Source organism: Lissotriton vulgaris, chromosome 4_1 (assembly GCF_964263255.1).
Source record: "Lissotriton vulgaris chromosome 4_1, aLisVul1.2, whole genome shotgun sequence".
NCBI classification, from domain to species: Eukaryota; Metazoa; Chordata; class Amphibia; order Caudata; family Salamandridae; genus Lissotriton; species Lissotriton vulgaris.
In genome coordinates this window covers 1,746,915,682-1,746,930,102 of record NC_141691.1, presented here as the reverse complement: position 1 = coordinate 1,746,930,102, position 14,421 = coordinate 1,746,915,682, and the positions used below count along the sequence as shown (strand labels likewise).

The window sequence follows — 14,421 nt, the reverse complement described above, 5'->3', positions numbered from 1 at the left end:
AAAATGGCTGGTGTACGTTTAAACCTCACATGTGAAACGCCTCCCAAGGGGCTTTCCTTGGATACAACAGGACGCGTGATCACTGAGGCTGCTGTGTCGCAAGTGCCAACTCCTCCAGGTTTGCCCGCATGCTCCACCTGTCACACCCGGGGCAGATCCATCTACTGGCATGCAGGGGCTATGCTAAAAAAAAAGTTACGCATCCAGTCTGTGACCTGGAGATATTCAAAAGGTTAGGAATCGGCTGTTAGAAGTATTCGCCAGAATTCTGACTTTAGTTGCTGTAGTGAGCGGAACAATAAAGGATTTTGTGCATAAGTATAGCCTGCATGGCTTCCCATAACCTCACAAAACTAGAGGAATCTCTGTAGTTTTAAAAAGAGCAATTTCAGCAAAAACCGAGCCTGGGTTTTGGATTCTGTCAGCAGAAATCCTATTTTTCGTTGGAATAAGTTACGCTTAATGTGAACAAAATGCCTGGGCTCTCAATGTTTTTTTTATATCTATTTAAAACCAGTTAGTAATATTTTGTATCGTGCAAAAAGTATGTCACACCCCTTTGATTTATAATTCTTTTTCATGTTATAATTTGCGACCATTTGAGTATTTAGGTTAATAATTTAAGATTTTTGTAAAGTGATACAGCTTTCCTTGGCCGCTTCAGAGAAGTGGAGCAGAGAAGAAAATGCCCCGTTTACTTACCGGTAATCTTCATTACTCCGAGTATAGTCTTCCTCGCCACATGACTAACAAAGTGAGCTTCAGCTCCACACCAGAACCCTCCAAAGCAAAAAGTCAGCCTCCCATCCCTTCCCAAGATGGCCGACCCAATACCACCTGACCTCTATAAGAGGCAGGCCGGCCCAACCCATCAGCCTGAAACCACCAAGCACAAACATGAAGCCGATAGCCAGACAGGGAGGGAGGGAGGGATGGGAACTCATGTGTCGAGGAAGACTATACTCGGAGTAATGAAGGTTACCGGTAAGTAAACGAGGCATTACCTCCTCGTTAGTCTTCCTCGCCACATGACTAACAAAGTGAGCAAATACCAAAGCCAAGCGGCTTCATGGAAAACTCACAAGCAACCAAAGGAGCAGGATGGGACCCCCCACGGAAGAGGGCAAACCCAGCAGGCCAGACAAGTGGAAAAGCCACTCAAGAGAGGCAACCACGAGCAGGAAGAACCAGCCCGGGACAGAAGGAAACTGGAAGGGCCGAACACCCGGACCCCCGAGACACGAAGTGCCCCCAGAAAATGTGAACTGACCAAAAGAGGACAGAGAAAGCACAGCACAAGACCGCACGGAGCCAAAGCAACCGCAAACAGGCCCACGAACAGAGAGCAGCAAGCTGGGCCAAACACGCCAAGACCGGCCAAGGACAGCACAAAGCGAGAGGGGAGCAAAAACCCAAACAGGACATGAGTCACCAGGGCCCCATAGGAACCAAAGAAACAGAGGGAAACCCCACCACAGCGACCCAACTAAAAAGCCACAGCAGCAAGAGACACAGTCCGACCAAAGCCCAGCAACACTGTACGGTGGACCACCAACAGCGAGAGAGCCGAACCACCTCCAAACCAAAGGTCAGAGGGGAGAAGAAAACAAAATCCACCAAGTTCGGAAGGACACAAGGGCAGAAGCAAAGGAACCAGACGGAACCAATCCAGACCGGTAGGAGCCGCCAGAATGGACGGAGGCGCAGGAAAGGAAACCAGCACCCCACCCGAACAGCAAAAATCAAGACACACAAACCCCCCCAACAAGGAGATGCAGGCGGGATACGGACCACAGTCGCCCAAAGGAACCCCGGACGGGAGCGCAACAGCAATAACAGAGCCCCGGGACAATAAAGCCCAGGCAAGTGCAAGGCAAAGGAGACCCGGAGGCCGCAGGAAACCACAACAAGCGCCCCCGACATCAAGGGCACCGAAGGGGACCAGGACCAAAGCCAAGCCCCAAACAGGCAGGCAAACACCCACCAGGGGACAACAGGCACAAGAAAGCACAACGAACCCCGAAGGAAGGGGAACGCAGAACGAACAAGAGAGACAGACCAGCGCAGAGACACCTTGTGCACCAGAGAGGCAGATAGTGCTGTTTGCCAGCAGCTGCAGCACAAGAACCAAATCGAGTCAAGGCAGGTCTGTGTCTATCCAAACCAGGTTCCGTGGAAGCCCGTGCCACAGAGACACAAGACTCACCACTTAGCCACAGCTCCGTGGTGTTTAGACAAAAGCCAACAACCAACAACTGAGACAGTGCGAGGCGAGGGGCAAATGGGAGCAGAATAACAGAGCCCCAGACGACTCCGCCCGCCCCCCCTCTTGACCCTTGGCCCGCTAAGGCAGAGCCTAACCAGCCCCAAAAGAGACCAGGGGTAGGCCCCAGAGTCCGCTAGCGCAGGACCACCAACCAAGGACCCATGCTCCCGCAACAGCAGGAACCACTTACCTGAAGATGCATCTGGAGAGTAATGACGCGTAGAACAAAAAAAACAGGCTGATGGGTTGGGCCGGCCCGCCTCTTATAGAGGTCAGGTGGTATTGGGTCGGCCATCTTGGGAAGGGATGGGAGGCATGGGAGGCTGACTTTTTGCTTTGGAGGGTTCTGGTGTGGAGCTGAAGCTCACTTTGTTAGTCATGTGGCGAGGAAGACTAACGAGGAGGTAATAAGTACAGTAAGTTCTGAAGGGAGTTAGAGTCTAGCCAGATGAACAGGAGGAACATAGATCTGGCATCCTTCAGTAGCTCTCTAAGTGGTACAAAACCTAAATGAAGGCCTGTTAGAAAAGCTGTGTTTTCTGGAGGTTACAAACTTTTGTACGGATTCATGGGTTGAGGCTGTTGCAAACTTAGAGACCCTTAACACCCAGGATCTTCCCCTTAAGATATAATTTAATTCTGCGCATTGAAGTCCTACTCTTGACAATGAATTTGTAATGTCACATTTTTGAAATACTGGTGGTTGATGAAAGATTATAGAGATTTCTATAAATCACTGTAATTGAAATATACCACACGCTGTGGCCACTGCAGAGTTATGGACAAGAAACACCAGTCGAGACATGAGTTTATAGGGACCTGCTAGCACGGGAAATGGAAACCAAGAAATAGCTACAATTTATGGTACGTTGCTATTCTCTTTGCAAGCACCCCTGCGGTGTCTTACTGATTAATGGAAATGAGAACCTGTCTTCCTATCAGAATGGAGGGAAGCGCTCAACACAAATCAAGCATGTTTTCATCACATAAAACCTGGCATATTTGAGAGGAAAACGGCAATATTCTCAATTTTGAACCAATCGTAAGGGGGTGACTAGGGAGCTGGATGACAGAGCACGGTACAAAAAGAAGGAAGCGAAGGGCACAAGAAAATTACCCTTCTGTTTCAGCTCTCCGTCCATCATCTCCTTGAGTTTGCTGTGTTCGCTCTAAGTTGGCAGGGTATCCCCAGACATGGGTCCCTTGCTCACTTTGCCACTGGATTCAAGCTAGACTGGCTGATGAAGGGTGTTACCCAAAAACCGGTCCCAGGATGCTTGTTTCTGGTTCAGGGAAGCTTGGCAGTTCAGGCTGGACTGTTCCCATGAGGCGCAGGGTCAAGACTGATTTGCATATAGCTGGGTCTGAACTGAGGAGGCGAAGTGACCTAAAGAATGATGATGGATTCAACCCAGATCTGTGACTGGGGGTGAGTGTCTGAAATGTTTCAGCGCTCCGTCCATCATCTCCTTGTGTTTACAAGAGACAAATATTAGCATGCAAGAATAGAATATGCCTCAGAAATTTGAGAAGGTGAGGAAGGAAAAACCGGAAACACGGGCTACGGAGATAAGAATAGCACAGGAAATACCACAGGATAATTAATTACAGGGTAAATAGGGCCTGAGGTGTCTTGTGTCTCCAAAGTTGCCAATAATTAGATAAATTGTATATGGTACAGTTAACAGCTAAGGCAATTTAATTTACTCTATAGTATAATGAATACATAATGCAGGGAATGTAAGGTACCTCAAGTTTCAAAGTGTTTATCACACATGTTTGTTGCGTTAAAAAACGAAAGCACAAGTAACGGGAATGATAAGGTTTATTCTCCTTATATTGATCACATAATTTTCTTTACCTAAAGGATCAGCCAACATATGTTTCACCCTAGAAGAAATACGTCTGGTGTTTTTTTTAAGACAGAAGTGTTGTCACAGTTCTTAGAGTGCAGTTAGAATAGTCCATGTTTAGGGTAGCACAGTATTGAGGTAAGGTGTGGTAGCTAGGCATAGTTATTGCTTCAAAAAGCACACTCCGTATGTTAGAGAAGGTTCTTCGTAAAGGGTGGCAATTTTTGTGAAACCTTAACATTTCTTTTTGTTTCAAATCAATTCTTTTCTCTCTGGCCATTTTGTACCTAGATTGATATGCACGATTAGCGGTATTCATGTGAACTGAAAAGGGGCTAAATTCTTCACTCAAGGTTAGCCACTAGTTTAACTCATGCTAGGCTGCGTAATGTCTCACCTAATAAGTATTTAATTATTTCTACAGCACACTATCACCGCAAACATATCATAAACCTAAAAAACACAAAAGAGAGGCAGAAGGCAGAGAAGCCACAAACAGAGCAAACTGTTTAGCGAAACAACAAGGTCTTCAGCTATTTTCTGAAAAGACTATGACTGGAAACCAACCATAGAGTTCAATCTAGCCCAATTCAAAGCTGAGGGCCACGCAAGCAATAAGCCCTTCCTCCGCATCACACTCTTTTGAAGAGTGGAAACGGGAGGACGGTGGTTGCACTGGATTTCAAAAGCCTAACTGGAGCATTCAAACCAATTATTACGACCAAAATGTTGGCCCAGTTTTCTAACAGAGCTTATGGGTCAAGCAAAGGACCTTAAAAGAGGTTCTCTCCTTAACCAGGAGCAATTCAAAAGAGCATTTACGCCTGACACATGATCATTTTTTTCAGAAGCCACAAATCACCTTACTTCCATATTCTGCACTTTTTGCATTCTTGAGATTACTAATTCCATCAGCCCCATATAAAAGATATTGACACAGTATTTAAGGAAAAGTACACAAGTCTTGATCACCTCTGCTCTGCTTTCCGCTGAGAAACAACTCAAGGCAAGATTTTACATAGGAGTCTCAGTTGCCTTAGTACCAAACCTTATGAACATGAACCTCAATGGAAGGTAATGATCAGGCGTCACACTCAGATTACCAACCTATTATGTTTACACAGGGGCAAGCCCTAATCAGATGGGCCATACACAGCTGTCTGAAGCGGGTTATTCTCCACCCTCGTCAATTTCTCCTCATTCATCTTCACTAAGTTAGTGTCCTTCCAATATTGAATTTCCATATAAAAGCTCTAGGAGTTATCTGTGTAGGAGTGAACTTTAAGCCAAAAGCCGTAACCAATTTGTCTAGTCATTCCAAGTATAGATTGAAAAAAATGGGTAGGTAGTTGAGTCCTGGGGTGCTCCTCAAATCACAAGTGAAGCATGGTAAGAGAAACCACTTGGGTAAGCTCTCTCAAGAAGGATTTAAACCAAAGCACTGTTTCAAACCTGCATCCCGACCCGCGTCCGAGAGATGGCAAATTAGAATCTCATGACGAACCACATTAAACGCTGCAGATGCATCTAAAAGCGACAGCTCTGTTTTGATACAGTTATCCCTAAGCGTCCGTAACTCATTCAGAGGGGCCTAGTTCCATTCTAGAACTTACAATCTTCCAGTACCCGAGTAAGCCAGCCAGCTACCTTCTTCCCCTGTTAGCTGAGTAAGCCAGCCAGCTACATTCTTCCCCTGTTAGCTGAGGCAGCAGGAGAAGAGTCATAATCAGCTTTTAATGAAAAAAGTAGTTATTACGCCTCTCTTCCAGGCTCGAGGAAGCTGCCCAAAAGCTGGTGACTAACTGAGGATGTCACAGATGACAGGAACGACCACAGGTCCTAGCACTTTTAGGATGTACACCAGCCAAGAATCATTCGAAGCTGTAAATGGTAGATGAGATCTCAGACAGAATAATTTCTGTAAGAAATCTTTTTTTAACTAGTAGTTTCAACTACTACTAAAATGACAGAACAACTGTAAGGTAGCTAGGGCACAAAATTCACTTAAATGCTCGATTATTCTCTCTGAAGATGATCCCATGACGGGATCTAACATGGAATAGGATCTTGGCACTCAAACTGGTAATGTTCGCCTAACAACCTGAATAACCACCTTCAAAAAGGACCGCATGCTCCTCCTGTTTGACAGACACCTGGGGTGTCACCCTCAACCATTTCCCCAAGTACTCTATCCAGGAGACGAACTACCTTCCCTCTGTGTCGCCACCATCCAAATCGATGCTTGAACTCTGTATATCCCTTGTCCAACGGCTACATTTGTCCTGGCCGCAGCTACAGATGCAAATGTTTTAACATCATTATTGTAACTATAAATTGATGTACCCTTGTATCATGCTACTGTTGTAAAGCGCTCTGATGCCTTCGGGCCATGTCTGCGATATACAAAAATACCAAAATAAATACAAATAATAAGGATTGGTCTGTTTAATGGGGTGTTAGGCCTTTAGTTTTTCGCTCAGTCTAAAAGTTCAAAAATAATAATTCTTTCAGATAAGCAGACCAGAAAAGCTTTCTCGCAGTCTCGAAAAGGAAATGCTGTTTGCTCTAAAGTAGAAGTGCTGGGCACAGAATTTCTTCCGCAAATGTAATATAACTCTGGCATAGAGAAAGCACCTAAGAAACTGTCCACAACATAGTCATCCTGGAGGACTATTCATCACAGGCGCTACTGGTTTGTTCATTCAATCCTTTACTTGAATTCTCAACTGACTATGTATCTTTTATTCAGCTCTGTCTCAGTAGTGCAAATTAATATATACGTTTAAGATACCCTTCTCTAGATAACTAATTTACTTGGTGTTTGTTTCAGTTTGTGAATTAATGACTGAACAGTTAGTACTGCGCATCAATCTACATTTGAAAAAAAGCACATGGCCAAGTATGGTGCTACACAGCGCGTTTTTAATGTATACAGAAGTAAAGGCAAAGCTATAAAAGGACTATGTATCATGTAAAGGCAGTGCTATCATCTTCCTGCAGTCAAATGCTTTGTTGCCTAGTGACTTTTTACAGCTTAGTTTCCACCGTACCCATTATGTCACCATGTCCCTCTTTAGAGCATCAAGTAGATATCATCTTCTGCCTGTACCAGAAAAACAGATTACATTTACTTCTTTTTTTTGCAGCAAAAAACTTAACCAGTAGTGGGTATTTAATTTTGCTGTAAACCTCGTGAAGTCTCTCCCCTGCCTCTGCTATGCAGAGGGCTCCAGGGCACCTTTGCAGGCCGCTGGAGCTGAGTGCCCATGAACCGGGCTTCACAACTTGGCTAGGCTCCTCTGCTGGAAAAATGCACTTATGACCACGTCTCCCTGACAGGGCTGGATTTGCCATAGTGGGCTACTGCAGTCCTTCTGGTCTCCATTATGGGAGGCCACCGATAGAAATCCACCACTATCTCATTGCCACAGGGTCAACACCTCCAGATTCGAACAGCGGTGGCCATATGAGTAGTAGAAACGGCTAATTACATTTTCACAACTGTTGAAGTGTCTCCATTATATTTCCTCCAAGTGAAAATACTAACATTTTAAATGGAACAATCAATCACTGCTTAAATTTCACAACAGGATCGCAAAGAACCACAGAGACGCGGCCACCGCTCAACTGGCCTTTTGTCTAGACCACTCGAAGCCTGGTAAGGGGTTAGGTGATTCCAGGTAGAACTGGCAGTGACTGCAAAGCGTCGGGCAGGCTGTATTTCTGGAAACCCGCAACCATTTCTTTTTAGCCTGCTTGAACTCACTCGGACTGCCTGTAAGAATGTGTTTTCGTCTGACTGTAAACTATAAATTACAACCTATTATTAGCAAAATACAACCATAAGAGAATTAAATTGCTTATGTAGTGTAAGTGTTTTTATATGAAGAACTCCTACATGGATCAGGTCTAGTTTGTGCTGGATCATACACCAAATAAATAAATATGCTGTTTTGTTACTCTGGCTGATCCAAATAGTTTTTGGCGAACGTTTTTTGGCGTCAGAAAAGAAGAGGTTATTTTATCTTTAAACACTACAGAATAAGAGCTCTGACAAATTTGTTGATGTTTGACTATGATTATTAGGTGATGATTGAACTAACTTGAACTTGCATCTTCCTGAAATGAACGGAATTACTTAAAGGTGTATGCATTTTTTGTACTGTCATAGAGAACAAATTAAATAATTATTTTTATTTCATGCATCTCCTACCATGTATATGCGAACGATATTCAACTCTACATGAAGATTACGTCTCCCGAAGGCATGAACATTCTTAATAGCACACTGACAAAAACTCAAAACGGATTGACTCGTAATCACGTCAAATTCAATGCACCTAAAAACGAATTCTTACTGATCTCACTGCCCAACATCGCCCCTAGAATCAAAGTCTGGCTGCCACATCTTACTGCCTTGAACTGTACCCTACATATTAATCACTCAGCTAAATCTTTAGGAAAAATCCCCGACAATAACCTTTCCGTGAAACATCACATCAGAACCTGCACCAGAGGAGCTAACTATCAACCTCAAGCACTAAGGAAACTCAATCAATCAGTCAGTCAGTCAGTCTTGTAAAGCGTTGCTCCTCATCCCAGAGGGTATCCGGGTGGTGACGTATGGATAGTCTCATTTGAAAATCCAGGTTTTGAGTTCTCTTCTGAATTCTGACAGGGATGGAGATGATCGTAGGTGTCAGTGAGACGTTCTAGGCTTTTGTGGCAAGGTAGGAGAAGGCGCAGCTCCACTGCGGTGTATGCAGTGCTTCCACTTTCTTCTTTAAAAAAAATTAAAACTTCTACTATCAAACAGATTCACCTCACTTTGAAACTTTACCTCCCTCTCCTCAAGCTTGTTGCTATTTCCTGCTTATTGGAGATCATGATAACATACATTGGAGTTTGCCCACTCCATCACTTACAAGTGACTATTTGCACTATCTCCCCCTATTATTTGATAATGTCATTTTACCTATTTGACCAATCCTTGCTGACCTCTATTGTTTATCGTTAGTACTATAACTACCTTTCATGTTCCTGTACAGCACTCTGTCACCCGACTTGGTCTTAACAATACCTTGTTTTTTTGTATATTGTTTTTGTATGCATTATAAATACCTCTTGTTATTCATGTAAAGCGCTCTGACACCCGACTGGGTCTTAACAATACCTTGTTTTTGTGTATATTGTTTTTGTATGCATTATAAATACCTCTTGTTATTCATGTAAAGCGCTCTGACACCCGACTGGGTCTTGTTCACGCTGTATAAAACACTAAAAATAAAAAATAAAATAAATGATCTAAATTTCTTTAAAAAGCGGACCAAAAGAGAGCACAGGAATCCTGTTAAGTTAGTGGATACTGCAGAGGAAGCATGGTCAAACAATGTCGTTCTTTTAGAGCCAGATACCCAGTATATCACTTCCTAGTTGAACCACCTTGTGCCAACATATGCCTCTGAACTAATTTAATGCAGATGGAGACCTGCCTAGGGAGAAGAGATCTTGAGAAGTTAACGAGAAGTTAAGAAAATGCTAGTAGAAAGAATTGGATTAATTGGCCCTTATTCCATCTAGGCGACTCGTTTGGAGCACCCGCAATTAGTGATGTTGGAGGGTGTGGTAATTACTGGGTGCATAGTTGGTGTACCATTCTGAGATCTAAATGGGGTGGGGCGCTGCCTGTGAATCTTCTCTCTCATTCAAAGAAGCATGGACCCACTCTCTGCGCCATTGGAAGGATACAATTTGGACCAGGTATCACCAGCTAAAAATCTATTAGTCAAAAACTTGTGGGGATACAATTAGCGCCTGGCAATGAATGTCCCTTGTGGCGCAAACAAAGTTGCACCCAAATCAGGATCAATGGCTGTTATTGAATGGGATGCCCTGAAGTCTGCATTGTGGATCCGGCACCGATAGGCTTTACGTAGAATAGAGACAGTTTTACTAGTGCACACTAGGGGTGGCCAGGAGTCGTCTCCTGGCTATGACAACAGCTTACTGGCAGGCAGTATGGATTCAAACTCGTGACCTTCCGGTTGCACACAGTGCAATGCAGCTGGTGCAGTAATCCGCGGCCTATCGTAAAGGCTTCGCCAGGCTGCCATGAATGCGTGCCATTGCCTGGGCTAATGTTCCAGTGATTAAGTCTTCGTATTTTCTAAATCTTTCTCGGTAGCTTGTAAATGATGAAGGGACCCTCGCGACTTCCTGAGAATAAAGCTTGCAATGCCGTTTTGTAACCGGAGAGCGTTGCAGAACACCGCCAGAGCACGTCTTTAGCACTTGAGCTTAGATAGGGAGACCAGATTTTGAGAAGCAAAACCTGGGGCAGATCAGACATAAAATGTGGGTTAAATATTAAAACTGTTCTCTCTCTCTTTCTAGACCTCCACCCTGAGCTCCCTGCCCTCCTCACACTCTGACTTCCCTCGGTTGCGAGCAGCAGGCAACCTTCTCCTGTGATGCCTGAAAGAAACAGTTAATACATGAAATCACTTTAGAGGAATTTCTTTAAAAGAGAGCATATTTTAATTTCTGTTTTTCAGAATGACTATACCTTTGTGCCAAAAACCAGGACTTTTATGGAAAAACACCAGCACAGTCATATAAAAATCGGGATTGTCCGGGGGAACCCGGGACGCCTGGCCACCCTAGCTTAGATTAGAACTCCGGCACATGTTAGAACACGCGGCCCGTCATATGAAACACAATTCATCTGGGATATCCCCCGTCCACAAACAGGCTTTTCGCTCACGGTTTGCTTAGGGAATCTATTCCGTGACGCGAGCTTCGAGCTAAGATGTTTAGATGTTTATGTTTTATAAAAATATAGTTCAGAAAATATTCGTGAAACTGAAACCCAACGAATCACTTTTTACTAAGCGCATCAGCTAACCATATTGGTCAGGAATAGTTTTCCTGCGATTCCTAAGTAAGAAGAGGGCTGAAGTGAATTCACATGCAGTGCCTTGCTTCCTGAGTGCGAGAGCTAGAGCGAGTGTGAATTAAGTGTAAGTGCTGAGCTGCAAAAAAAGACTTTAAAAGGCGGGAAGACATTACTTTTCTTACACCCCTTTCTTCTTACCTGAAGAGTGAGCCGCTTCACTGCATTCCACACAACCCCAATGAATTCCTTCATGCGCTCCTCTGGAGTCGACCTGCTGCCCGCGGCGGAGCTGGGCATCACCTTCACTGGCACCGACAGCGGGCGGGACTCTAGGCCAGGGAAAGCACAACAGAATACCCTTTAATTGCAAAACACTAAAGTAAGAGCTACATTACCCCTGCTGAAGGGAAGTTCACTAGTAAATACATTACATCTGCAAAATGCATGGGTGTCTAGTGAAAGTACAGGAGGGTCAGATACGTTCTGGTGTCAGGATGACCACTCAACGTCAATCTGGCATAGTTCTCTCCCTTCCCCCTTTCGAATTACAACTATTGTTAACCATGGCCTAATGAAACCATAAAATATGATTTTATTTAAGAAAAGTGGTACATACATGATTAAATCACAATATCTAGCCATCAAGGAGGATACAAACAAAAGAAAAAAAAGACAAAAATAAATATAATAAAATAAGTGAAAGCTATTAAAAATCAATGTGTGTCCATTCCTGAATAAACATAATAATTAAGTGTAAAACATTTTTACTGAATATCTAGTTTTCAGCAGCGGGACATTTTAAATTAGAGCCAATTATTTCAAGAAAAGACGCAAAAATAGGAAAAGGATCATCGAAGAAAACTCCATCCCGACCCCTCCCAATCCGGATTCCGCAGCAACCACAGCACAGAGACCACTCTAGTAGTCGCCACAGATGACATCCGCACCCTCCTCGACCAAGGACACACCGCAGCCATAATCCTACTCGACCTCTCTGCAGCCTTCGACACAGTCTCCCACCACACTCTCACTGCCAGACTCCACGACGCCGGCATAGAGGGAACCGCTCTCGACTGGCTCCGCTCTTTCCTCACCGGCAAAACCGAAAGTATCAGACTACCACCCTTCTTCTCCGAACCCACGGAAATCAACTGCGGAGTAGCCCAAGGATGGTCACTCAGCCCCACTCTCTTCAACATCTACATGGCCCCCCTCGCCACCATCATCAGACAACACGGACTCAGCATAGTATCCTACGCAGGTGACACCCAACTCATCCTCTCCCGGTAAATATCCTTTATAACAAATTTTTTATCACGCGGACTTTGACTCCGCATACCTTTTCTCCGCAATGACCCCTACCCCGCATACCATTACTCCGCATTTTTTACATCGCATGTGCATTTATCACGTATGCCTTTACAACGAAAATCGCTGTAAAGGTATGCATGGTAAATGCACATACGATGTAAAAAAAAAAGGGCGATCCATGTCGTTGTGAGGAATCAGGCTTTTCCGTTTCCTCACATCGACGTGCACCGCCCCTGATACCACCTCTACTGGCAGACGAACAAGTTACTTACCTTCTGTAACGCCTTATCTGGTAGAGACTCTGTCTCTCACAGATTCCTTACCTTAAAATCATCCTCAGGCGCAGGCTGGATCCTGCCATTATTTGTGAGCAGTACCCCAACGTGCCGGTAGGTGGCATTGATTGACTCTGCATGGTGGTGACATCTACGCTGGAGTGACATGTGCACTGCCTATATAGGCAAAACCGCGCTGTCACTTTTTTTTCACGACTTTCCACTCCAGGACTGCAGGGCCATGAAGAACACTGAACACTGGTGTCGACAACTAGGGCCCGGAAAGAAGAAAGCACAGTTTCTAGAAATCCATTTGCAGAGCAGCACAATGGGTGGGTTCGTAAGAAATCTGCGGCTAGAAAGAGTCTCTAAGGCATCACTGAAGGTAAGTAAATTGTTTGTCTGATAGAGACTGCTAACCGCAGATTCCTTACCTTAGAAAAGATACCCAAGCAATACCTTCCTGGAGTTGAGTCTGTGTAACAATTCTAAATCAAAAAGTCCTGCAGGACCGAACGATAAACTGCCTGTCCTGACAGACCCGACTGTCCAGGCAGTAGACTGATTGACTTGTGTGAAGGAGCCCATTGAACTCCACATACTTCAACAGTTGTCCAATTACCTACTTCTCATCTTAGAAAAAGCCGGTAGTAGGGAAATGGTTCTGTAGTTAGATGGGGTGGCAGGATCCGCTGTAGGTTTTTTTTTAGCAGGGGAAGAAGCATTGCCCGTTTCCAAACTCTAGGAACCATGGCTGTTTCTAGGGCTCAATTAAGAATCTTATTAACCAGTGGGTTGATAACCTCTGCCCGGCAGCTAACAGTTTAGGGGTGCAAGGGTCGACCGGGGAACCTGATTTTAAAAGGTGGCGGTGTAGTCATGAAAGGGAGGAACAAGCATCTTTGGACAATTTAAAGAATCCGTTTGTCTGATGTTATCAACCCTCAGTGGAGCAGGTGATGGCGTATCCTGTCTCTGAATGGGGGCTTGTGATGGTAAGCAGGCAAACAATAAGTGTTTGGAGGCTGCAGCTGGTGGCTTTGGACTGCCCTGATGTCTGGCTGCCCAACCCAGAGGCTGGGAAGCCTGTGCACCACTGTGGCTGGGCAGGTATAGAAGCGTCTGGAAGCCCTTTCCATGGCCATGAAAGGTGCAAAAGATGAACTGGGGGTACTGCGGGCCTTGGAAAGAACAAAGGACCTGGCTATAGCCCTGCTGTCCTTAATGTGCCCCAGTGCTGAATCCACCTTGTCGCAGAAGAGACGACAGCCATCAATGGGCATGTCCATAAGTGATGCTTCGTCATCCCCTGAAAATCCAGTTGTCCTCAGCCAGACTTGGCGCTGTTCGGCCACTGTTGATGAAACCACTCTGCCCAGCGCGTCAGTGGTATCCAGTCCCCATCTGATAGTGAACTTTGCTGCGTCTCTCTCATCAGCAACAGCCTTAAATATTATGGCCTACCCACTCCTCCTCCAGGACCATGGGCAGCACCTGCGCACCCCAATCCCATAGAGCATGGGAGTAATGGCCCAAAAGGCATGCAGTGACAATATCTTCTTTCCTAAGGTGTCCAGTCTCTTAGATTCGATATCCAGAGGGGTGGCAGGGAATGCACCAGGATTTAGGAAGATCTAACATGAAGCCGATCATTCCAAATTCTAAGAATGCATCTCTGCTTCCTAACAATGCACAATGGATCAGAACTTGCCTCAGTAAGGATGTTCAAATCAATAAATGAATGGCTGTGATTATTATGGATGAGCACTCCAGAGCATATGCCACCGCACAGCAAAAAGTGAGCAAACATCGCTATCGTTG

The 14,421-nt window shown here is 44.8% G+C and overlaps 1 protein-coding gene across 1 annotated transcript in view; it reads right to left on the bottom strand.

The window, feature by feature from the left end:
• Nucleotides 1-14,421, bottom strand: part of VPS13B (vacuolar protein sorting 13 homolog B) — a 2,999,480-nt gene that overhangs the window by 1,655,716 nt on the left and 1,329,343 nt on the right. The window contains exon 22 of the mRNA XM_086966051.1: nucleotides 11,213-11,343. Coding sequence (XP_086822177.1) covers nucleotides 11,213-11,343 — 131 coding nt within the window. The remainder of the gene's footprint in view (nucleotides 1-11,212; nucleotides 11,344-14,421) is intronic.